This window comes from Oryctolagus cuniculus, chromosome 6 (assembly GCF_051225735.1).
Source record: "Oryctolagus cuniculus isolate XC-2025 breed Fujian yellow rabbit chromosome 6, ASM5122573v1, whole genome shotgun sequence".
Classification (NCBI taxonomy): Eukaryota; Metazoa; Chordata; class Mammalia; order Lagomorpha; family Leporidae; genus Oryctolagus; species Oryctolagus cuniculus.
In genome coordinates this window covers 76,619,526-76,643,758 of record NC_142872.1, presented here as the reverse complement: position 1 = coordinate 76,643,758, position 24,233 = coordinate 76,619,526, and the positions used below count along the sequence as shown (strand labels likewise).

General features: G+C 36.7%; 1 protein-coding gene across 3 annotated transcripts in view; it reads left to right on the top strand.

Annotated features, from left to right (window-relative positions):
* The window catches only part of PXDNL (peroxidasin like), a 516,369-nt gene that overhangs the window by 258,572 nt on the left and 233,564 nt on the right, over positions 1–24,233 (top strand). For all 3 annotated transcript variants that reach the window (XM_002710472.6, XM_089335219.1, XM_089335220.1), the window contains exon 4: positions 17,263–17,334. In XM_002710472.6, the coding sequence (XP_002710518.4) occupies positions 17,263–17,334 (72 nt within the window). The remainder of the gene's footprint in view (positions 1–17,262; positions 17,335–24,233) is intronic.

Sequence of the window (24,233 nt, the reverse complement as noted above, 5' to 3'; positions counted from 1 at the left end):
ATCCATGTCAAGAAAATAAGATTCCCTATTTTGTTGGCTGAATAGAATTTCATCGTGTATGTATGTTCCACCTTTTGTTTATCCATTTATCAGTTGGTGGACACTAGGTTGGTTCCATTTCTTGGCAACTGTGATTAGTACTGCATTAAACATGAGCATGCAGATGTCTTTTGCAGACCAATTTAATTTACTTTGGATACATTTCCCCACTAGTGCATTTGCTGGATCATATAGTCTATTTTTAATTTTTGAGGAATCTGCACCCTCGTTTCCACAATAGCTGTATAATTTACTTTCACACCAACAGTGTGCAACAGTTCCCCCTTATCTACATCCTCCCCACTTCCCTTCTATTTTTCTGGTATTCACAAATTTATTTTTTTTTTACAGGCAGAGTGGACAGTGAGAGAGAGACAGAGAGAAAGGTCTTCCTTTACCGTTGGTTCACCCTCCAATGGCTGCTGAGGCCGGCGCACCGCGCTGATCCAAAGCCAGGAGTCAGGTACTTTCTCCTGGTCTCCCATGTGGGTGCAGAGCCCAAGGACTTGGGCCATCCTCCACTGCACTCCCGAGCCATAGCAGAGAGCTGGCCTGGAAGAGGAGCAACCGGGACAGAATCTAGTGCCCTGACCAGGACTAGAACCTGGGGTGCCGGTGCCGCAGGCGGAGGATTAGCCTATCGAGCAGTGGCGCCGGCCTGGTATTCACTATTCTAATAGTATTGAGTGATATCTCATTTGTGGTATTGGCTTATATTTCTCTGATGATATGTGATGTTGGGCATTTAAAAATATGCCTGTTGGCTACTTGTATATCTTCCTTTGAAAAATATCTGCTTATATCAACTCTGCATTATTTTTCCTTCTTGATATTTTTATTTTATTTTTAAAGAAAACTTTTATTTAATAAATATAAATTTTGGGGCAGCGTGTGGCTCACTGGGCTAATCCTCAGCCTGTGGCGCCGGCATCCCGGGTTAGTCCCCATTGGGGTGCTGGGTACTAGTCCCAGTTGCTCCTCTTCCAGTCCAGCTCTCTGCTGCAGCCCAGGAGGGCAGTGGAGGATAGCCCAAGTGCTTGGGTCCCTGCACCCACATGGGAGACCGGGAGGAAGTACACGGCTCCTGGCTTCGGATCGGTGCAGCGCCGGCTGTAGCGGCCGTTTGGGGAGTGAACCAATGGCAAAGGAAGACCTTTCTCTCTGTTTCTCTCTCACTGTCTGTAACTCTCCCTCTGTCTCTCTCTCTCTCTCTCACTGTCTAACTCTGCCTGGCAAAAAATAAAAAATATATATAGAAATTTTGAAAGTACAACTTTTGGATTATAGCAGTTTTTACCCCCATAACCAACCTCCAACCCACAAAGCATCCAATCTCCTACTTCCTCTCCCATTAAAATTCATTTTTAATTATCTTTATATACATGAGATCCACTTAGATAATACTAAGTAAAGATTTCAACAGTTTGCACCCACACAGACACACAAAGTATAAATTACTGTTTGAAGACTAGTTTTACTGTTAATTCACATAGTACAATACATTAAAGACAGAAGTCCTACATGGGGAGTAAGTGCACCAGGACTCCTGCTGTTGATTTAACAATTGACACTCTTATTTATGACGTCAGTAATCACCTGAGGCTCTTATTCCCACTCTTAATTTTAACAGGGATCACTTTTCAGTTAAGTTTCAACACTTATAGGCTCATTTCTTAAACATCCTGATTAGATCAGGCTTCCACCCTCAATTTCCAACCACTAACATCAATTCATTAACCCTTAACCTAAGACTATGGGGCTTAAATGTTTGCATGACTAATATTGTAAGAAGTTTAGTCAAAAAAGTGAATGACATTCAAGAAAAGGTGGATAATGTAAGCAGAGAAATTACAACTATAAGAAAGACTCAAAATACATATTATGGAAAAGACACATGGAATTTAAGACTGTTTTGTTTGTACCAAGATAAACCTCCCTTTGAATTGTATGTTTCCATAAGGCTTTTGTGAAGTACCCTCATGTGTGTAATGGAAATACCAGAAGAGAAGAAAATGAGAAAGAAACAGAACAAGCATTTGAAGAAATAATGGCTGAGAATTTTCCAGAAATAATCATGCACAAGAAACACAGATCCAGAAAGCTTAGAGAATAGCAACCAAAAAATTTACATCCAGGCATATCATATTCAGATTTAAGAAAATCAAAAGACAAAAAAATTCCTTGAAAAATAATACAGGTCATGTTAGGCTTCACAAATCATGCAAGCAAGAACCAAGAGTGAAATGGTATTTAAAATGTTGAGAGAAAAAAACCCAGTGACCTGTAAACCTGTAATTCTGTATTCTCCAGTACAAGAGAAGGAGAAATAATGACTTTCTCTGACAAACAAAAATTGAAAGAATTTGCCACTAATAGCCTTGCTTTGCATGAAATATTTGGAAAGTTCTTCAGAGACAAGGGCATGGTAAAGGTCAGAGACTCAGACTTACATAAAGAAGGCAGAGCACTAAAGAAAGAATACAGGCAAAGTGTAATTTTTTCTTTTTTCTTTTTTCTTTTTTTTCTTCTTTCTTCTTTTCTTAAAGATATATTTGTTTATCAGCACTCTGGCCTCAGAATCAGCCCTTAAGGCATTGGGATCTGGCTGAAGAGCCCATGAGAGTATTTTAGGCATGGAAAGCCAAGACACTCTGGCAAAAAACCAAAACCAAAAACAAACAAACAAAAACCCAAAACCTAAATGAAAGATCTCTGCAAGTGAGATCCCAGTAGAAAGAACGGGCCATCAAAGAAGGAGGGACTTTTCTCTGAAGGGAGCAGTGAACCTCCACTTTGACTATGACCTTGTCTAAGTAAGATCGAAGTCAGCGAACTCAAAAGGTTTCCATAGCCTTGGCAACTCATGACAAGAGCCTAGGGAGATTACTGACAAGATATAAACAAGAGTATCAATTTGTTAAGTGAACAACAGGAGTCACTGTGTACTTACTCCTCATGTAGGATCTCTGTCCTTAATGTGTTGTTCAATGTGAATTAATGCTATAACTAGTACTCAAACAGTATTTTACACTTTATGTTCTGTGTGGGTGAAAACTGTTGAAATCTTTACTTAATGTATACTAAATTGATCTTTTGTATATAAAGATAATTGAAAAATGAATTTTTTTTAACTTTAATTTAATGAATATAAATTTCCAAAGTACAGCTTATGGATTACAATGGCTTCCCCCCCATATCTTCTCTCCCACCCGCATCCCTCCCCTTTCCCACTCCCTCTCCCCTTCCATTCACATGAGGATTCACTTTCAATTCTCTTTATATACAGAAGATCAGTTTAGCATACATTAAGTAAAGATTTCAACAGTTTGCTCCCACACAAACATAAAGTGAAAAATAATAGATGATTTTTTAAATGATGGTTCCTTTCAAGGTACATCAACAGGAAGTTGGATCAGAAGCAGAGTGTTAAGCAATGGCTTAACCTGCAACCTGCTGCTATTTTTCTTACACTTCACTGATATATCAGATATGAGTTTGTTCAAAATAACAATGGCAACAGTGAATTTGATATCTTATGGATAAGCTAACATTATTCTAAGGGAAAGAAGGAGCATATTAGAAATTCTCTGCTATAAGTTAGCAGCGTTACACACAAAGTGATTCAGTTGGAGTGTATTAATGCTCTTGTTGCATGTTAGTGAGTTACTTATTGAGGGAAAGTGCTCCTGAAAAAAAAGGCTGAGTTTTATCCCTTTCCCCACTTCACATGCATTTGTGTGCCCTTTTTTCCTTTTGTTTCCCGACATGGCATGATGCAGTATGAGGCTCTTGCCAGATGTGGATTCCAAGATATTGGACTTCCTGGCCTCCAGGAATCTAAGAAGTAAATTTCTGTGGTTTAAATAAATTTTCCAATCTCACATTTTTTTATATAGGCAGACAAAACAGATGAAGACAGGGTCTAGTCTCCAAGAAGACATCATAATATCTTGTTAAATATTTTATTTATTTATTTGAGAGGTAGAGTTACAGACAGTGAGAGGGAAAGATGGAGAGAAAGGCCTTCCTTCCGTTGGTTCACTCCCCAAATGGCTGCAATGGCCGGAGCTGTGCTGGTCGAAAGCCAGGAGCCAGGTGCTTCTTCCTGTTCTCCAATGTGGGTGCAGCGGCCCAAGGACTTGGGCCATCTTCTACTGCTTTTCAGGCCACAGCAGAGAGCTGGATTGGAAGAGGAGCACCTGGGACTAGAACTGGCGCCCATATGAAATGCCAGCACCAGAGGCCGAAGATTGACCTACTGTGCCATACCATTGGCCCTGAAGACATGATAATATTTAATATGCATGTACTTAAGAGTAGAACATCAAAATATATGAGGCAAAATCTGATAGAACTTCAAGAAGAAATGGATGCTTCCATTGTTACAATTGGAAACATCGATACTCCTCATTGGGAATGGGCAGATCCAGCAAGCAGAAAATCAGGGAGGACAATGGTGAACTAAATAGCATCATCAATCAACAGAATCTATTTGACATTTGTGAAATAAGCCATCCAACAAGAGCAGAAATACACATGCTTGTCAAGCACACATGGCGTATTCACAATTCTAGACAATATTGTTGGACACAAACATGTGTCAACAAATCTAAAAAGAATGGAATCCTGCAAAGTAGGTTTGCAAGCCATAAAGCAACTAAACAAGAAATTATTCACTGAATAATAATGGAAGAATCTCAAATATCTGCAGATTATTCTGCACACTTAAGGTAACACATGGATCAAAGAACAAGTCTCTAGAGAAATTTCAAAGTATCTTGAAAGGAATGAGAATAAAAATACAACTTACTCATATTTATGTGATGCAGTGAATGCAGTGCTTTTAAAGATTTTTGTAGTGTTGAATACAAATACTACAAAGGAAGAAAAGTATAAAATCAGTAATCAAGGCTTCCTCCTTAAGAAATAAGAAAAGTAAAGAAATACAAACCTAAAGCAAGTAGAAGAAGAGTAATTAAAAAGAGAATAAATAAATAAAAATGAAAAAAATCATAGAGAAATTGATAAAATAAATTATTGGTTCTTTGAAGAGATTAAAAAAGTAAGTAAAATTCTAGTCATGCTCATGAAGAAAAAGGTGAGAAAAAAACAAATTATTAATATTACCAAAGAAATGGAGCCATCCCTAGTGAGCCATAAATATTAAAAGGATATAAATCAATAGAATCAGAACTGAAATAAGAAATGTAAGAACAGATACCACAGAAATAAAAAGAATCATCAGCAAATACTACAAAGAGCTAAAGGCCAACAAATCAATCAAGAAGAAATGGATGGATTCCTGGACACATACAACCTACCAAAATTGAGTCATGAAGACATAGAAAACCTAAACAGACCACTTACAGGGACTGAATCAATAATAAAGACCCTTCTAACAAAGAAAAGCCCAGGATTGCATGGCTTCACTGCTAAATTCTACCAGACATTTAAAGAACTAACTTCAATTATTCTCAAGCTATTCAAAGCAGTTGAAAGGGACAGCATCCTATAAAACTTCTTCTATGAAGCCAGCATCACCCTAATTCCTAAACCAGAAAAAGAAACAACAGAGAAAGAGGACTATGGACCAATAACCCTGATGAATATAAAGGCAAAAATCCTCAAGAAAATGCTAGCTAATTGAATAAAACAACACATCAGAAAGATCATTCACACTGACCAAGTGGGATTTATCCCTGGTATGCAGGAATGGCTAAACATTTGCAAATCACTAAATGTGATACATCATGTTAATGAACTGAAGAATAAAAGCCATATGATTATCTCAATAGATGCAGGGAATGACTCAATACAACACTCTTTCATGATAAAAACCTTAAGAAAATTGGGTATAAAAGGAACATTCCTCGGTATAGTCGAGGTAGTTTATGACAAACCCACATCCAGCATCTAATTGAATGGGGAAAAGGTGGAAGCATTCCTACTAAGATCTGGAATCAGACTAATATGCCACTCTCATCATTGCTATCTAATATAGTTCTGGAAGTTTTAGCCAGAGCATTTAGGCAAGAAAAAGAAATCCAAAGGATACAAATTGGAAAGGAGGAAGTCAAATTATCCCTATTTGCAGATAACATGACTCTATATATAAGGATTCCAAAAGATTCCATTGAGAGACTATTGGAACTCCTAAAAGTGTTTGGTAAAGTGGCAGGATATAAAATCAACACACGAAAATCAATAGCCTTTGTATAAACAGACAATGTCATGGCCTAGAAAGAACTTCTAAGATCAACCACATTCACAATAGCTACCAAAAATTAAATAAATAAATAAATTTAACCAAGGAAGTCAAATATCTTTAGGATGAGAATTAAAAAAACATTAAAGAAAGAAATAGAAGAAGACACAAAAAATATGGAAACGTCTTCCATGTTTTTGGATTGGAAGAATTAATATAATCAAAGTATCCACACTACTTAAAGCGATTTACTGATTGAACGCTATCTCAATTAAAATAGCAATGCCATTTTTCTCAGGTCTAGAAAAAATGATACTAAAATTCATATGGAAACACAGGAAACCCCAGATAGCTAAAGCAATCTTATACAACAAAAACAAAATTGGAGGCATCACAGTATCAGATTTCAAGAAATACTAAAGGGCAGTTATAGTCAAAACAGCCTGGTACTGGCACAAAAACATGAATGTAGGCCAATGGAACAGAAGAGAAACTCCAGAAATCAGTCCGTTCATCTGCAACCAACTTGTCTTTAACAAAGGAGCTGAAATCAATCCCTAGAACAAGGGCAGTCTCTTCAGCAAATGGTGCTGGGAAAACTGGATCTCCATGTGCAGAAATATGAAACAAGACCCCTACCATACACATTATAAAACAATGTACTCAAAAATGCAAATGTATGAATGACTTAAATATAAGACCTGATACATTCAAAATACTAGAGAACATTGAGGAAACTCCCTAAGACATTGACATAGGCAAAGACTTCTTGGAAAAGATCCAAGAAGAAAAAATCCAGGCATTCAAAGCCAAAATTTACAAATAAGTTTATATCAGCTGAGAAGCTTTTGCACTATTAAAAAAAAAAAACACTCAGCAAAATGAAGAGGCAATCGACAGAATGGGAGAAAATATTTGCAAACTATGAAACTGATAAAGGATTAATAACCAGAATATGTAAAGAGATCAAGAAACTTAACAACAACAAAATAAACAATCCAGTTAAGAGATGGGTAAAGGACATGAATAGGGATTTTTGAAGAGTGGAAATCCAAATGACCAACAGACACGTGAAAAAATTCTCAGGATTACTATACCATTAGGGAATTGCAAATCAAACTCACAACGAGGTTTTATCTCACTCCAATTAGAATGGCTCTCATACAGAAATCAACAAACAGTTAAAGCTGGTGAGGATGTGGGGGAAAAGGTACCCTATTCTACTTTTGGTGGGAATATAAATTGGTGCAGCCATTGTTGAAGACAGAATGGAAATACTTCAAAAATCTGAAAATAGATCTACCATATGACCCAGCAATCCCACACCTGGAAATTTACCCAAGGGAAATAAAATAAGCATATGTAAGTGTTATCTGTACCTCCATGTTCATTGCAGCTCAATTTACTATAGCTAAGATATGGAGTCAACCCATATGTCCATCAACTGATGACTGGAAAAAGAAAACAGATTTCTTGAAAGACATAACCTATCAAACTCACCCAAGGGAAAAATAATCTAGATAGACCCATATCTTTTAAACAGTTTTAATCAATGATTAATAACCTTCCGAAACTGAAAGCATCAGAGCAAAGATGATTTCACTGGTACATTCTACCAAACATTGAAAGGAAAATGATACTAATTCTCTACAGTCTCCCCCAGAGAAACAGAGTCAGTAGGACTACTTTCTCATTTACTCAGTCCAACATTACCTACTAAAAACAGTATCTATAGACCAGTTACTCTCAGGAACATGTGTACAAAAATCTTCAACAAAATAAAAGCTAATGAAATTTAACAATGTATAAAAAGAATTATACATCCCAAAGTTGTAGAATTTATCCCGGATGTGCAAGAGTGGTTTAGAATTTCAAGAATCAATGAATGGGATGTGTCACAGGATAGAGAAGAAAAGTCACAATTATATCAGATGATAGAAAAGAAGCTTTGGACAAAATCTAATACTTGACTTTGAGAAAACATGGAGGAAGGGTAACTTTCTCAATTTGATTAAGAACATCAACCAAAATCTACCTATGACTATCATCATACTTAATGTGAGAAATCATTGCTTTCTCATTAAGATTAGAGACAAGTAAGGATATCCCCACTTCCCTTCCGTAAGTCATTATTTTACAGGAAGTTCTAGCTGATGAAATCAGGAAACAACAGATTGTAAAGAAAGAAATGAAGCCACTGTTACTGGCAGAAGACATGATTACTTATCCAGGAAATTCCAAAGAAGCAACAAAGAATCTCCTGAGATTAATAAGTGATAACCACATGGCTTGTAATATACAAAGATAATTACTTTCTTATGTACAAAATTTCACTCATGATTTCATCCATCATGGAATAACCTTGTCTATTTTATGTAGCTTGCAAAATTATAATTTTTAAATTTTGTCACTGTATATTTTTATTAACTGACAATCTTCTGAAAAGAGATCCCTTCCCACCCCCCCACCACATGTACCTCTGTCTTTCTGTTTTCTTCTCTTCTCTCTTTGGACTCATGGAATTTTCAAGTTCAATGTTTTATAAACAGTTCCATCATCATTGCTGCTCATCCTCATAGAGTTCAAAATACAGCTAGTGGGGGCCCTTTCAAGCCAACTCCTTTGTCCTTTTGACAAGATCTTTTTTTTTTAACTTTTATTTAATGAATATAAATTTCCAAAGTACGACTTATGGATTACAATGGCTTCCCCCCCATACCGTCCCTCCCACCCACAACCCTCCCCTTTCCCACTCCCTCTCCTCTTCCATTCACATCAAGATTCATTTCCGATTATCTTAATATACAGAAGATCAGCTTAGTATACATTAAGTAAGGATTTCAACAGTTTGTCCCACACAGAAACATAAAGTGAAAAATAATAGATGATTTTTTTAAATGATGATGAAATCAGATCAGACCTATTGTCATGTTTAATCCCAGTGAGAGTCAAGTTGGGAATTGATAATTTCTTTCTTTCTTTTTTTTTTTTTTTTTACAGAAGATCAGTTTAGTACGCATTAAGTAAAGATTTCAACAGTTTGCACCCCCATAGAAACACAAAGTGAAATATATTGTTTGAGTACTCGTTATAGCATTAAGTCTCAATGTACAGCACATTAAGGACAGAGATCCTACATGAGGAGTAAGTGCACAGTGACTCCTGTTGTTGACTTTACCAATTGACACTCCTGTCTATGGCATCAGTAATCTCCCTATGCTCCAGTCATGAGTTTCCAAGCTATGGAAGCCCTCTGAGTTCTCCGACTCTTATCTTGTTTAGACAAGGTCATAGTCAAAGTGGAGGTTCTCTCCTCCCTTCAGAGAAAGGTACCTCCTTCTTTGATGACCTGTTCTTTCCACTGTGATCTCACTCGCAGAGATCTTTTGCCAGAGTGTCTTGGCTTTCCATGCCTGAAATACTCTCATGGGCTTTTCAGCCAGATCCGAATGCCTTTAGGGCTGATTCTGAGGCCAGAGTGCTATTTAGGACATCTGCCATTCTATGAGTCTGCTGAGTATCTCACTTCCCATGTTGGATCACTCTCCCCTTTATTTATTCTATCGGTTAGTGTTAGCAGGTACTAGACTTGTTTATGTGCTCCCTTTGACTCTTAGTCCTTTCATTATGATCAATTGTGAGCTGAAATTGATCACTTGGACTAGTGAGATGGCATTGGTACATGCCACCTTGATGGGATTGAACTGGAATCCCCTGGTATGTTTCTAACTCTACCATTTGGGTCACTTTTGACAAGATCTTATCACACTCGAGTGTGTTCTGTAACATGGGGCATGTATATTATATACTCCTATTGCCTAGGATCCAGAAATAGCCATTCCTTCAAAGAGCTTGGTTTCCAGTGAAAAACAATGTTTTAAAAATAAAATCTGAATAGCAGGTGTCCTTTCAAATCTTTTAGAGGACAGAATTATTTTTTAAATCAGCCTGAGCTGATTAAGACAACTGCATACGTTCCTTAATCTACTCTTGAAAGGTGGGGTGAAGAAGTTAACACATTATCTCAGCAAGTGTTTCTCAACATTTTACTGTAAAATCTAGGCTGGATTTTTGAGACTCAAAAGTTGAACATTTGATATCTATTTTCTGTGTTCCATTATCAAAAATTACTATTGGAGTTACAAAGTTCACATATTTATCTTTCTGGACGTAGGAAAAGGATCTTTAGTTAGCTAAAGAAATTCAACGAAGCATGCAAGACAAAGAATAAATTGGCTAAATCTTCTGTTATTATGGTCAAATAACATAACATTTCATGCTATGAATAACCCAAAATATAAAACAAAAATTTTAAAGCACCATTACTCTCAGGGCAAACAGAATATAAATGAACTTGATTTATTTTTTAATTTACATATATTACAATGTAATACAATTTTTAAGGATTTATTTATTCATTTGAAATAGTAACAGAGAGGCAAAGAGAGGTCCTTCACCTGCTGGTTCACTTCATGAATGGCCATAAAGGCCAAGGCTGGGCCAGGTGGAAACCAAGAGCCTGGAACTCTGTCCTGGTCTCATATGTGGGCATCAGTGGTCCAAGTATATGGGCCTTCTTCTGATTTCCAAGGCATATTAGCACGGATTTGAAGTGGCACTCTGATATAGAACGTATGTGTCACAAGCAGTGGTTTAACCTCTGCACCATCACAGCAGCCCGAAGTAATACAAATTCTCACTCATATTGTAAAAACAAATAAGCAATATATTAATATATAGTTGTCTTAGAAAATTTTGAAAAATGCAGAAAATCACAAAAATAAAATCATGCAAAACCCTGGATCTGCCATCACCATCAATGTTTTGGGTATAATTTTTCTTTATTTAGAACACAGATATGTTATACAATTTTGAATATTTTTTACATCTTTTAAATTAAAAAAAATCAATTGTGGTAAAAACATGTAATATAAAATATACCACCTTAACCATTTCTAAATGTATGGTCTAGTAGTATTCAGTATATTTGCACTGTAGTTTAATTGGTCTCCAGAACTCAGTAAGTTTTCAAAACTGAAGTTCTGTGCTCATTAAAAAATAGCTCTGCATTTTCCTCTTCCCAAAGAGCCTGGCAGCCGACATTCTCATTTCTGTTAATGTGAATTTGAGTACTGGTGACACACATGTAAGTAGAAGTTCACAGTATTTGTCTTATTGTGACTGGCTAATTTTATTCACTTCATACTTTACAGGTTTATTCATGTTATACCATGTGCCAGAAGGCTGAATACTATTCTACTGTTTGTTTATACTCCATTCTGCTTATCCATTCCTCCATTAAGGGAGACTTGGAGTACTTCCACCTTTTGGCTGTGTAAATAGTGCTGGTAGGAACATAGATATGGAAATGTCTCTTCTACATCACGCTTTCAATTCTTTTCCTATATATGCCTGAAGTGGAATTGCTATATCATGAGGTAGTTCTCTTTGTAGTTTTCAATGAGCCCTCCTGTTTTTCATAGTGAATACATCACCTTATGTTCCTACCAAAAGTGTACAAAGATTCCTACTTGCCCCATATCCTTGCAAACACTTATCATTTTTTTAAAATAGCCATACTATAATGTATGAGATGATATCTCATGACCTCATTTTGCAATTTATTAATTATTGGTGAGTTATGTTGAATATCTTTTCATACTCTTATCAGTCACTTTTGTATACTCCCTGAAGAAATCTCTACTGAAATTATTTGGCTATTTTTAAAAAATATTTATTTATTTATTTGAAAGGCAAAGTTACAGAGAGGCAGAAGCAGAGAGATAGCAAGAGGTCTTCCATCTGCTGGTTCACTCTCCAGATGGCTGCAACAACCAGGGCTGAGCTGATCCAAAGCTAGGAGCCAAGAGCTTCTTTCAGGTCTCCCACAGGGGTGCAGGAACCCAAGGACTTGGGCCATCTTCTACTGTTTTCTCATGCCATAGTAGAGAGCTAGATCGGAAGTGGAGCAGCCAAGACTTGAATCGGTGTCCATATGAGATACCAGCACTGCAGGTGGTGGCTTTAGCCACTATGCCACAGCTTTGGCCCTGTTGGCTTTTTTTTTTTTTTTAATTGGGTTGCTCTTTGTTGCTGAGTTACAGTTCCTTTTACATATTAACTCTATTAGATATATCAACTGCAAATATTTTCTCCTATTGTGTAGTCCATCTTTTCACTTAATTGATTATGTTTTTGATGCACAGAAAGCATTTCCTTTAAAAACGTAGTTTATTCTTTATCTAAAAGACTGAGAGACAGAAACAGAGAGAGACAGATAATAGAGATCAGCAATCTTCTAGTTTACTCTCCAGCCATCTTCAGTAGCTGGGACTGTGCCAAATCAAACTAGGAGTGGAATCCAATCAAGATCTCCCATGCGCCTGTGCCATCTCTATCAGTAGGAAGCTGGCATTGGGGAGTGGAGGCTGACTCAAACCCAGAACCTCTGATATGAAATGTGAATGTTCCAAGTGACATCTTAACAGCTATGCCAACACCCACATTAATGCACATAAATTCTTAATTTTGGTATAAGCTTTATCTATTTTACTTTTGTTGCCTTTGCTTTGGTGTTATAGCCAAGAAACAACTGCCAAAATAAATGTCTTGAAGGTTTCATCTCATGTTTACTTCCAAGATTTTGTACAGTTTGAAGTCTTATATTTATATCTTTGATCCACTTTGAGTTAATTTTGTACATAGAGTAAGATAACGTTCCAACGTCATTCTTTTCCATGTGGATGTCCAGTTTTCCCAACAATTTGTTGCAGTTTGTCCTTTTCCCATTTTACATTTTTGGCGCCCTTGACTATGCACGTAATGGCTCATTTTTGTGCTATTTTAGTCCACTGCTCTATTTATTCCATTGATTGTATATTTGTCTTTATGCGAATACCACGCTGTTTGGCTTAATACACATTTGTAATAAGTTTTGAAATCAGGTAGTGTGAAATCTCCAACTTTGTTCTTTATCAAGATTGTTTTGATTATTTGGAGTCTTTTCACATGACATATGAATTTTAGGATTGGGTTTTCTATTTCTATTTATAGGGGATGCATTACATCTGTAGATCATTTTGGATAATATTGGCATTTTAACAATATTAAGTCTTATGACCATGGGATGGATAATCATTTACTTGTATTTAATTTCTTACAGTAACAGTTTGTAATCTTCAGTGTACAAGTTTTTCACTGCATTGGTTAAGTTTATTCCTAGTTGGTTTATTCTTTTATTATGTTCCTGTAAATGAAATTGTTAAGAAGTACTTTTAAAACTGTGATTTTATATTTTTATTTTAAATTTAAATACAGTATCAGGTTGATTTTTCTTGATTTCTCTTTTTAATATTTATAGATAACTTTTCTCACAGTAATTAAACTTGGTACATAATAATCATCTTGGTATTAGTTTATCGCAATGTTGGTTTCTTGATTTCTTCTTTCTCTTTAATACCAATCTTCTGTAAGATACCTCATGCTGGTAAAGTGCCTCCCCCTATTCATTCAAGTCTCTTTCTTTGAATTCTCCAGGAGCCAGGAGCCTGTCTCAGAGAGGTGCTCCTTTGGGTAGTACCTCACCTTTCCCTGCTCCATTTCTGTCCAGCGCCTACCGTATTCTCTTCATCTATGAGACCCCAGCAGAAGTTGCTGCAGAGGGGACTCTGGAGTTTACTTTGCTGCTCGTAGTGCTTCTCCCATTTGAATGGAAATTGAAGTTACTCGTGTAACTAATATGACTCTGTCTCCAGATTATGTCACAACTCACATTGTGGCTGATGGTTTTTCTTCTTGTTGAGCTGGATGACTTTCAAGGATTATGTGGAAATAGTTGCATTCAGCTGGTTACCATCATCCCAGAATTTTTCCTGCAGATATTCACACATGTGGCAGTACATCTTGAATTCAAACTCTGTTGATGCAATCAATATGTGCAGATCTTACCATACATATTCTATTCTAATTTTATCCCCCTATTATTTGGTCATTTTTACTTTATTATTTTTATAGGACTTTAAAATGATTCTGTATATCAGAGGCAAAATATGACATCATTTCAAAATGTTCATGGAAGTGAATTAAAAGATAACTATATATTGGTGCAACAAACTTGCAATCTATACACATTTCTGTGGACTTCTTAAAGATCTCTCATGTGATGATGGGTAATTTTCAGTTTGTTTTAAGGTTTTATTTATTATTTATTTGAGAGGTAGAGTTACGGACAGTGAGAGGGAGACACAGAGAGAAATGTCTGCATCCGCTGGTTTACTCCCAAATGGCTACAATGCCGAAGCTGTGCTAATCCGAAGCCAGGAGCCAGGTGCTTCTTCCTGGTCTCCACTGTGGGTGCAGGGGCCCAAGGACTCAGGCCATCTTCTACTGCTCTCCTAGGCCATAGCAAAGAGCTGCATTGGATGATGAGCTGCCAGGACTTGAACTGGCACCCATATGGGATGCCAGCACCACAGGCAGAGGATTAACCTACTGTGCCACAGCACTGGCCCCAGTTTTCAGTTATAAGTTTTGAGAATCCTCCATGAATAACTGGATCACTTTATCTTATTTTATGAAACAACTTATCATTATTTAAAATTGATAATAACAACAAAAGTCTATTACTTGTTTTAAATACTCCTCTGTAGAAGCTGAGTCAGCTTCTCTAGACTTCAATATAGAATACTGTGAAAGTGACATGGCTCTTCATCATTTTAACGTTTGAGGGTCCTTGTCATGGAGCTATAACTGAATCCTCTGCGATGCATCTTCAAAATCATGTTGACTTGATGTGCACCCCAGAACAATGGTTTTCAATATCCCTGCATATTATCATCACCTACAGCATTTTGAGGATTTCCAATGCTTATTTCAAAATCAGGACACCTTTTTAAATCAGAATTTGTGGAGGCAGAGACCCAGACCTTGTTCTGAGGCCTGAGGAGGAGCCCAGAATGATGCCTTAGACTTAGTCCTGATTCACAGTGACTCATGCACACCCACAGGTGAGTCACTGTGACTTTTGAGACCACAGCTTAAGGCTCCTTACAACCTATTAAAAAAAAACTTTCTGGAAAACCCTAACATGCAGCTATATTTTTGTGGCTTTGGGTCATATCACAATCTGTCAAAGACAATAAGAGCTCAACAGAAGTTCAAGCAGTGAACACAAATTTTATGCAGTGGTCTTGCTGTAGAGGAAACGGGGCTCCAGTTCAGAACAGAGTCCTTTCTGAATACACCAAAGAAAAGTGGGGCTTTAGGCCAAAGAGTAGGAATCAGAGGATGGAAAACTACCACAAGGAGACATCAATTCCAAGGAAAATGCTGGGTGAACCAACCTCCTGAAGGTTCCTGCTGAAGGAACAAGGTGGTCAGCTACCAAGGGTAGGGAATGAGTTTCACTGGATACAAGAGTGATCAGGTATGGGGGATAGGGGACAATTATTGCTAAACTGGATTTTGCAAAGAAGTTAGCACATGGACCTAGGAGAAGGTTCAGAGGCCTGACTGAAGTTCGGCCAAAGGAAGTTCACCAGATCCTCTGCAGTGCCAGATCATTCTGAGGAAAACTTCCGGTTGGACACTGATCCATGGTGGTCACTAGTGTCTGAGACACTTACTGGAGCTCTCATCTGTGGGAGAGAATGCTAGTTGGGACCATCTCAAGCTTCACTAAACAGGCTTTGGAAGGACAGTCCTCTCTTCATGTTCTGTCAGAAGGGTGATTTCTGTGGTTTCCAAGCCAGTGAGGGCTACAAAGGGGCAGGCTTAGAATCACCCAGACAGCTTGTTAAACTGTGGTTTCCTAGTCCCTGTCCACCCCAGTCAGTTTGTGAGTGAGGAGGTTTGTGGGTGGGATCTCAAGGAGATATTTTTATTCTTTCTTTCTTTATATATTTTTATTATATATTCCATATTATTTACTTATTGTATGTTATTATTATTATAAATAAAGGATATGGAAGGCTAGATAATATTTATTTTGGGAGGGCGAGTGAGAGAGAGTGAGAGCGTCCATCCACTGGTTCATTACATTCCCCAAATGCCAGCAATGGCTAGGCTGGGAGTCAGAAATCCAATACTGGTCTCCCACATGGGTGACAGGAGCCATCACCACATGAGCCATCACCAGTGCCCCCCAGGGTCTGTGTTGGCAGGAAGCTGGAGTCAGGAGCTTGAGTGGGAATTGAACCAAGGCTCTTTGATGTGGGATGTTGATGTCTTAACTAGTGCCTTAGCAGCCGTACCCAAAGCCAGTCCCTGGAGTGGGTGTTTGTGACAAATCACCAGGTGATTCTGGTATACCCACAACATGAAAAGGCACATTACAGAAATTTCAGGAATTCTGATGGCCTCAAACTCGGAGAGACACAAATAGAACACACCCAGGGTTCATTTTCATGCTGTTCCCAAAGATCAGAGATGAAATAATCTTGCCATCCTGGGTCAAAAAATTATACAGGCAATGCTCATATGTCACACACATTGTTTCCATTGGTAAGCTTAGAGGTACCATCATATTTGTCAATCCATTCACAGTATCCCTTCCTGTAGATTTTTAAAAATCACTGCAGAGCCGAAGTAATCTTATGGCACTGTTAAGATATTTTATCCCCATAGGATGATTCTTACGCTCATAGACTTTGCAAATGTAATTCCCTGTTGAATACAGTCAGTGTCATATTGAATTGTAAAATGTCCTTCCCAGCCTAACTTTCGTTTTCTTAGAGAAATTACTACTCAGTATGCAGTGGTCACAATTTCTTCATAATTGCTATGAGTTTCTTAATGTTTTTAGACTAAAGATCCCTTTGAGAATTTGATCAGATCCTTGGAACACTCTTACCAGGCAATTGAACATATTTAAATGACATCACAGTTTCCATATATTTTTAGAGAATCTTTCAACATCCCTTAAGCATGTTAGGTCCACACTTAATTTTTCTAAGTCCCCATTTAAGACGTGCAATATCTATACCAATTTGTAATTTAATGAAATTTTGTATGTTTTTCAGGTACCTATACAAGAATGAAATTCATGCACTAGATAAGCAAACATTTAAAGGCCTCATATCCTTGGAACAGCTGTAAGTAATGGAAGTGTCCTTACTGAACTGCTGGTGCTTACGGTTCAAATAGAAAACTTTTGGAATGCCAGTATGTGATAGTTGAACAATTATTTTAAGCCTTGACATGTGGCTCTAATGATTGAATATTCTGTCATTCGTTGGCTAGAAACCAGAATGTATGAGTTGGCGTGAAGGCAGGGCAGAGCACTCAGCTGGAATCCCAGTTCCTGTTTTTATTATTAGTTGTGTGACTTTGGGCAAATTAGCCTCCCTGAACTGCTGTTTCCATCTCTCTGAAATGCAGATAGCTCTGCTGTGAGGATTAAGCTACTGCATGCAAAGACTAGTTTATTACCTGCCACAAAACAGACATTTTATAGAAAGTAATTTATAATTGTGATTAAGGCTAATTTATGAAACAACTTCAGACATTTAACTGATGTGGAAACTCCTAAAACATGAGATCTAAATAACTTCTCATTTTACAGATGATAAAATCAACTTCAAGGTTAATTTAATGACTTGCCCCAAATTAAAAGTCTGTGACATTGTTACGACTCAGACCTGATTCTACCTTAGTGCACTTCATTGCATTGGAAACCTTATATAAAGCTCAGACTCAAATGCCTGAATTTCAGTGTTAAATATGCATTCCTTAAGTCCAAAAAGTTGTCTTATAAAGTTACAGGGCTACTGAACTACAAATGGATGCTTTATTCAAAGATTTCTCTCAGTCACGTGTGTCTACAACACAAAAACTATGAAACATTCAAGAGATTGTCCCTATTGATAACAAGTGATGGGATTATTTTTCTGAGCTCAGATATACAGAACACGCTTTGTTGTTTAATTGCTAGTAGGATTCCCATTTATCAGAAATGTTTGATTCTCAAATTTGTTACCATTGGCAGCATGGTTTCTTAAATGGCTAAAGCTATTTGCAATCCTTTCTCCTCCTCCTTCTCCTTCTTCTTCAAGATTTACTTCTTTACTTGAAAGGCAGAGCTACAGAAAGAGGGAGAGACAAAGAGAGAGGGAAAGGGATCTTCCATCCTCTGATTCACTCCCCAAATAGTCTCAATGGCTGGGTCTGGGCCAGGCTGAAGTCAAGATCCTTGAACTCTACTGGGGTCAATGACATGGGTGCAGGGGCCCAAGTACTTGGGTCATCCTCCACTCTTTTCCAGATGTGTTAGCAGGGAGCTGGATCAGAAGTGGAGTAGCTGGGACCCCAACCAATAAGGACCCATTTGGGATGTTGGCATCACAGGCAGTGGCTTATCCACTGTACCACAATGCAGGCCCCTGTAATCATTTCTATAAATTTGGATTTATTTTTCCTAGAAGGCCAATTATTAAGCTAAAGTATTAAAATATATAATAAATCAAATATATTTTAAATGATATTGTTTCTACTTGTTTTTTTTTATTAATTTTGTGACTAATAAGCTATCTCTGTGAAAAAGTGTTTCTTCATCTTTTCCTTATACATTGTGTGATGTTTTGGATAATTTTTACTATATGAAGAATCATTACATAAATCAGTGAAGTGCAGATTCTTTAATAACAATAAGCAATTATATTTTATATTTTATTTATATTTTATATTTTATTTTCATCAACTATATTTACTGATGATTAATAAAATTAGCATATGAAAAGTTCTAATTGCCTTTTAAAATGCACATAGTTACCATCAGTAAATGTTTTATATTATGATATTAGTTAATGGACTTACTAATCTTGAGTAATGCTAATGTTTAAAGCATTTTTGCTTTCTATTTTTAAGTGTGATTTCATGCTCTTAAGAATCACTACTATAAGAGGACTTTTGGTATCCAAAAATACAATCTCTAATCCTTGGAATTTTTCATAGTTTTACTCATAGCTCTGAAATCCAATTTTATTTTAGTATATCTCTACAAAACAAAAGTAGAATTTGAAGTGCCTGAGATACTTGTTGTCCAAGTTCTATTGACATTGATTTTATTTTAATGATTCATATTGTACCTAATCCTTTTTTGGATTAAACTCCTTTTTGAGGAAGGCAGGGACACCTGATAAATGTTTCCATAGGATTTGAAAACAGTAGGGTATGGTGATGTCGGTTCTGCCACTGCCAGTTTATCCTTGCTCACATCAGTATAAAAATACACTGGTGAGTTTTCAAGCAGTCTTCAAGACACAGCGTTCACTACTTACACATGAGGAACAGGCAGTGAGGAAGGCACACTGAGGGAGGATTTGTTAGCTCAATTCTGTTTTTGATCTTTTTGTCACTTGAAAATGTGATGAATTACATTCTACTTCACAGATAAATGTTCTTTCTTTGTTGCATTATGTTACGTTTTACATTTTAGCTACATCAAGTGAAGTTTTGTGATTAAACACAACCAAATCATAGACTAAACCACAAATGCTATCTTAGCATTAAGGAGGCTCAGTCATTTCTGAAGAATAATTTGTATATATATTGATTGAGCGTAGTCAGAAGATGGTTAGGGAGGAGTAACTGTGAGAATTACAAGCATTGAATTTTCAGAGAGAAGATAGAAATATCACATTCTATGAGAGTGTGTATTAAAATGAACAAACTTCTGAGGATGTAATGAACAAATGTAAGAACCTTTTATGAGGCATAACTCTCTCTTGTATTTGTGCATATCTTGTTAGCAGAACATCAGTGAAGAAAAATAGTGTCTTCAAAGCACATTTTCTGCTCTGTAATTGAGACAGAGGATTGTTTGATGATTTTACTTTTCAGAACAAGAGAAACTGATGTGTTCTTAGAAAGCATAATTCAAGAATTCTTGTGTTAATCATTCATTTTGTCAATTATTCTTCATCTAAAATTTCTGCCTTTGTTCCGCAGATATAATCAATAGGTTTTTTTAATCAATACATTATTTATTTTGTCTATGAGCTTTCTTCTGTCTTTCTTCCTTAATAGGCATGAAGTATCTCTTGTGAGAATTATACCTTCTAGACTGTTCCTCACATGTCCACTGAGGTGGGCATGTGATTATCCATTTTAGTAATTCTTTATGTTTTTTCCTCAATGTGCAACTTTATATCCCTTACTTTATCTTCTCTTTAGATATTTTCTTATTTCTGAATGGTGTATTTAATTTATAACATCCTTATTAGATAACAGAAAGCTTCCATATCTATGTAAAGCTGTTACTGCTTCATATTTTAAATATAAATTTCTTATTCTATCATCTCCAATTCCATACAGAGACAGAGTAGCATCACTGAGCATACAGCTTTAGAAATTTGATAAATCTGAGTTTGATTTCAGTGAAAAAGTTTGGCACTTATTCACTACTGGATCTTTAGAATCTCATTTTAAAATTCCAAACTTCAGTGTTTTTTTTTGTATTCTGTTTAAAATGAGGATAATAATAGTGATTTGCCTATCTAGCTCTGACTGCCTATTTATCTAGGAAATATTTGGAAAGAGTGGATGCTGAAATAATAATGTCTAGTACTGTTGTTACCATGCTCATTATTATTCTGTTATTATTTCGAATTTTTTTGTAAAATTTCTTTAAAGCTGATTTTATTTTTTATATTTTAAAATTAGGGATACAGTGAAAATAATTTGAGGACAAGGTTTTTGTTTTTTTGAAGGTTGGGGAAGAAGAAGACAGAGATAGAGACATAGAGAGAGAAATCTTCCATCTATTGGTTCATTCTACAAATGCATACTAAGTCAGGGCAGGGACTGGCCGAAGCCAGAATCTGGGAATTCAGTCTGGGTCGCCTACATGAGTGGTAAGGCTCCAACTGTTTGAATTATTACCACTGCTTCCCAGGGTCAATACTAGCAGGAAACTGCAATCAAAAGCTGGAATTAGAAATGGAACTCAAGCACTGTGATGTGAGATGTGTGTGTCTTAACTGCTGCTAGGCCAAATGCTTACTTTGCTGTAATTAAAAAAAAAAATTGAGAGGGAGAGGGAGAGAGTAAATGGTGTAGTTTTAAATACAAACTTAAATTTAGCCAGTGATACAAGTATCATTAAGTTAATTTGTTTGACCTTTCTTGGTCTTTCTAGTTTGTGTTTAAAAACCTTCTAATTTTAGTTCTTAATATAAGTCATAACTGGCTGTAAATTGCAAAAAAAAATGTAATCTTTTTAGAAAACAGATAAATAGCCAACTTTATGAAGATACTGGTTCAAATATTTTATTAGATGCATTTTATTATTACTTTTTTAAAAGACTGTGGGAAGCAGAATAGCTACCATGCTGCTTTTGGATAGGTAATGTGCAAACATGCTGAATGGAAGCAACAAAGGAATAAATGGGTGAGACTTCTTTGCTCATCCGTTGCCACCGGGGAGTCCTGCGTTAGAGCCTTTCTGAGTTCATCTGTTGTGTTGATGACCTTTGCCTGGAGACCTCAGCATCCCTGGCGCTAAGCCAGGTGAGGGACAAGGGGACTGTTGTCAAAGGTGTCAGAGAGCACATGGGCTAGCACGTGGGGTGTGGCTGGGCCACTGGGCGGGGGCTGTGGAAGCAAAGATTTGCTCTTAGTTGAAGGTTGTCAGAAAGCATGGGCAACTGTGTTTTTCAATAATAGCTCTTCTTATCTATAAGGACAGGGGACTAGAGGGAGATAAAGCTGAAACTGGAGAGAGGCAGCATTCACTTGGCTGGGCCAGAAGAGAGGGTTTGATATTTTTGTGGTGGCGCAATGTGTTAGTTCAGGTTGCCATAACAGATTGTCATCGGCTGGGGATCTTCAGCAGCAAACAGTTCTGGAATCTGGCCAGCCCAGGATCCAAGGTACTGGGAGTTACAGAGAGGGGTGAGGGCCGCTTCCTTGCTTGCAGATGGCTGTGTCTCTCTGTGTGCTCACGTGGTAGAAACCAGAGAGAGCTCTTCCTTGTTAATCCATCACAAGTGCCGTACCCTGGTAACCTCATTTAGCCCCAGTGACTTCTTAAACCCTAAACCCAGTGAAATTGAAAGGAAGAATAAACAAACTCAACCCTCATCTCTTAATAATTGGCAAAACTAGTGGTTAGAAAGTCAGTATGGAGAAAACCAGAATAACACTATTACCCAAATTGAGCTAATTGAAATTAGTAGAGCAGTGCACCCAAAACAAACAAAAACTATATTTTCAAGTGCTATGAAAATCCACAAATATTTAGACCTACTGAGAAATCTGTAAGTCAAAGAAGTCTTAAGAAAAGTGAAATATTTTGAGTAGAGTAAAAAAGGAAAAAAAATTGAAAAATTTGCAATATATCTAAATTAGTAGTTAGATAGAAATGGAATTAATCCTTATATTTGAAAAAATAAATATCACAAATCAATTATGCAAACTTCTACCTTAATGATCTAGTAAGCAGAAGGAAAAAAGATAATAGAGATAAGAGTGGAAATTAAAGTTATAAACATAGAACAAGACAGCATAGTCTGCAAAGCAAGACCTAACATTGTTAGATCTCAGCCAAACCCCCTGAAAAAAAGGCGAAGGAAGACACAAATTACCAATATCAAGAATGGGGTGAAGAACATTACTAGAGATATAGATATTAGATGAGTAAAACAGAAACATCATGAGTAGTTTTATGCTGTTAAATTTTATAACTAATGAAATGAAAAAACTTAAAAGATGTAACTTGTGAAGAGACACACTATACAACCCCATAACTGTTAAATAAATTATATTTGTAGTTACTGCATTTACAGTTGCAAACAAAACAAAATTGGAGAACAATATGTCTTCACTAATGAATTTTAACAAAGATTTAAGGAAGAAATAAAATCCAGGTCTATAAAAATTCCTTTGGAAAACAATGGAGGAACAATTCCCAACTTATGTTGTGAGCTGCAATCACTTTATGACACCAAAATTAGAGAAAAGCATTACAAGAAAAGAAAACAACAAATTTATATTTCTCATTAATATAATGTAAAATTACTAAAACCAAATATTAGCAAATTGAGTCTAGTACAGGTCAGTTTAATTTCAGGAATGCCAGTTAGTTTAATAGTTGAAAACCAAAAATATATATCATTATACAGATTACAGAAAAAAATTATCATCCTACTAGGAAAAAACTACTTGGTAAAATTTAGCATTCATTCATGATAACAACCTTCATCAAATGAGGAATAAATTAGGGCTGGCACAGTGGCATAGTGGGTAAAGCCACCACCTGTGGCACTGACATCCCATATGGGCACTTGTTCATGTCCCGGCTGCTCCACTTCACAGCCAGATCTTTACTAATGCACCTGGGAAAGCAGCAGAAAACATCCCAAATACTTGGGCCCTTATACTGACTTGGGAGAACTGGAGGATACTCCTGGCTCCTGGCTTCGGTTTGGTTCAGCACCAGTTGGTGAGGACATTTTTGGAGTGAACCAGCAGGTGGAAGATCTTCCTCTCTCTGTGTGGTTCTGCCTTTCAAATGAATAAATTTTTTTTAAACTTTTATTTAATAACTATAAATTTCCAAAGTACAACTTTTGGATTATAGCGGCTTTTTCTCCCTCCCACCCACAACCATCCCATCTCCCGCTCCCTCTCCCATGCCATTCACACCAAGATTCATTTTCAATTATCTTTATATACAGAAGATCAGTTTAGTATATACTAAGTAAAGATTTCAACTGTTTGCACCCACACAGAAACACAAAGTATAAACTGTTTGATTACTAGTTATACCGTTAATCCACATAGTACAACACATTAAGGACAGAGATCCTACAAGGGGAGCAGGTACACAGTGACTACCATTGTTTATGTAACAATTTACACTCTTATTTATGACGTCAGTAATCACCTGAGGCTCTTGTCGTGAGCTGTCAAGGCTATGGAAGCCTCTTGAGTTCACAAACTCCAATCTTATTTAGACAAGGCCATAATCAAAGTGGAAGTTCTCTCCTCCCTT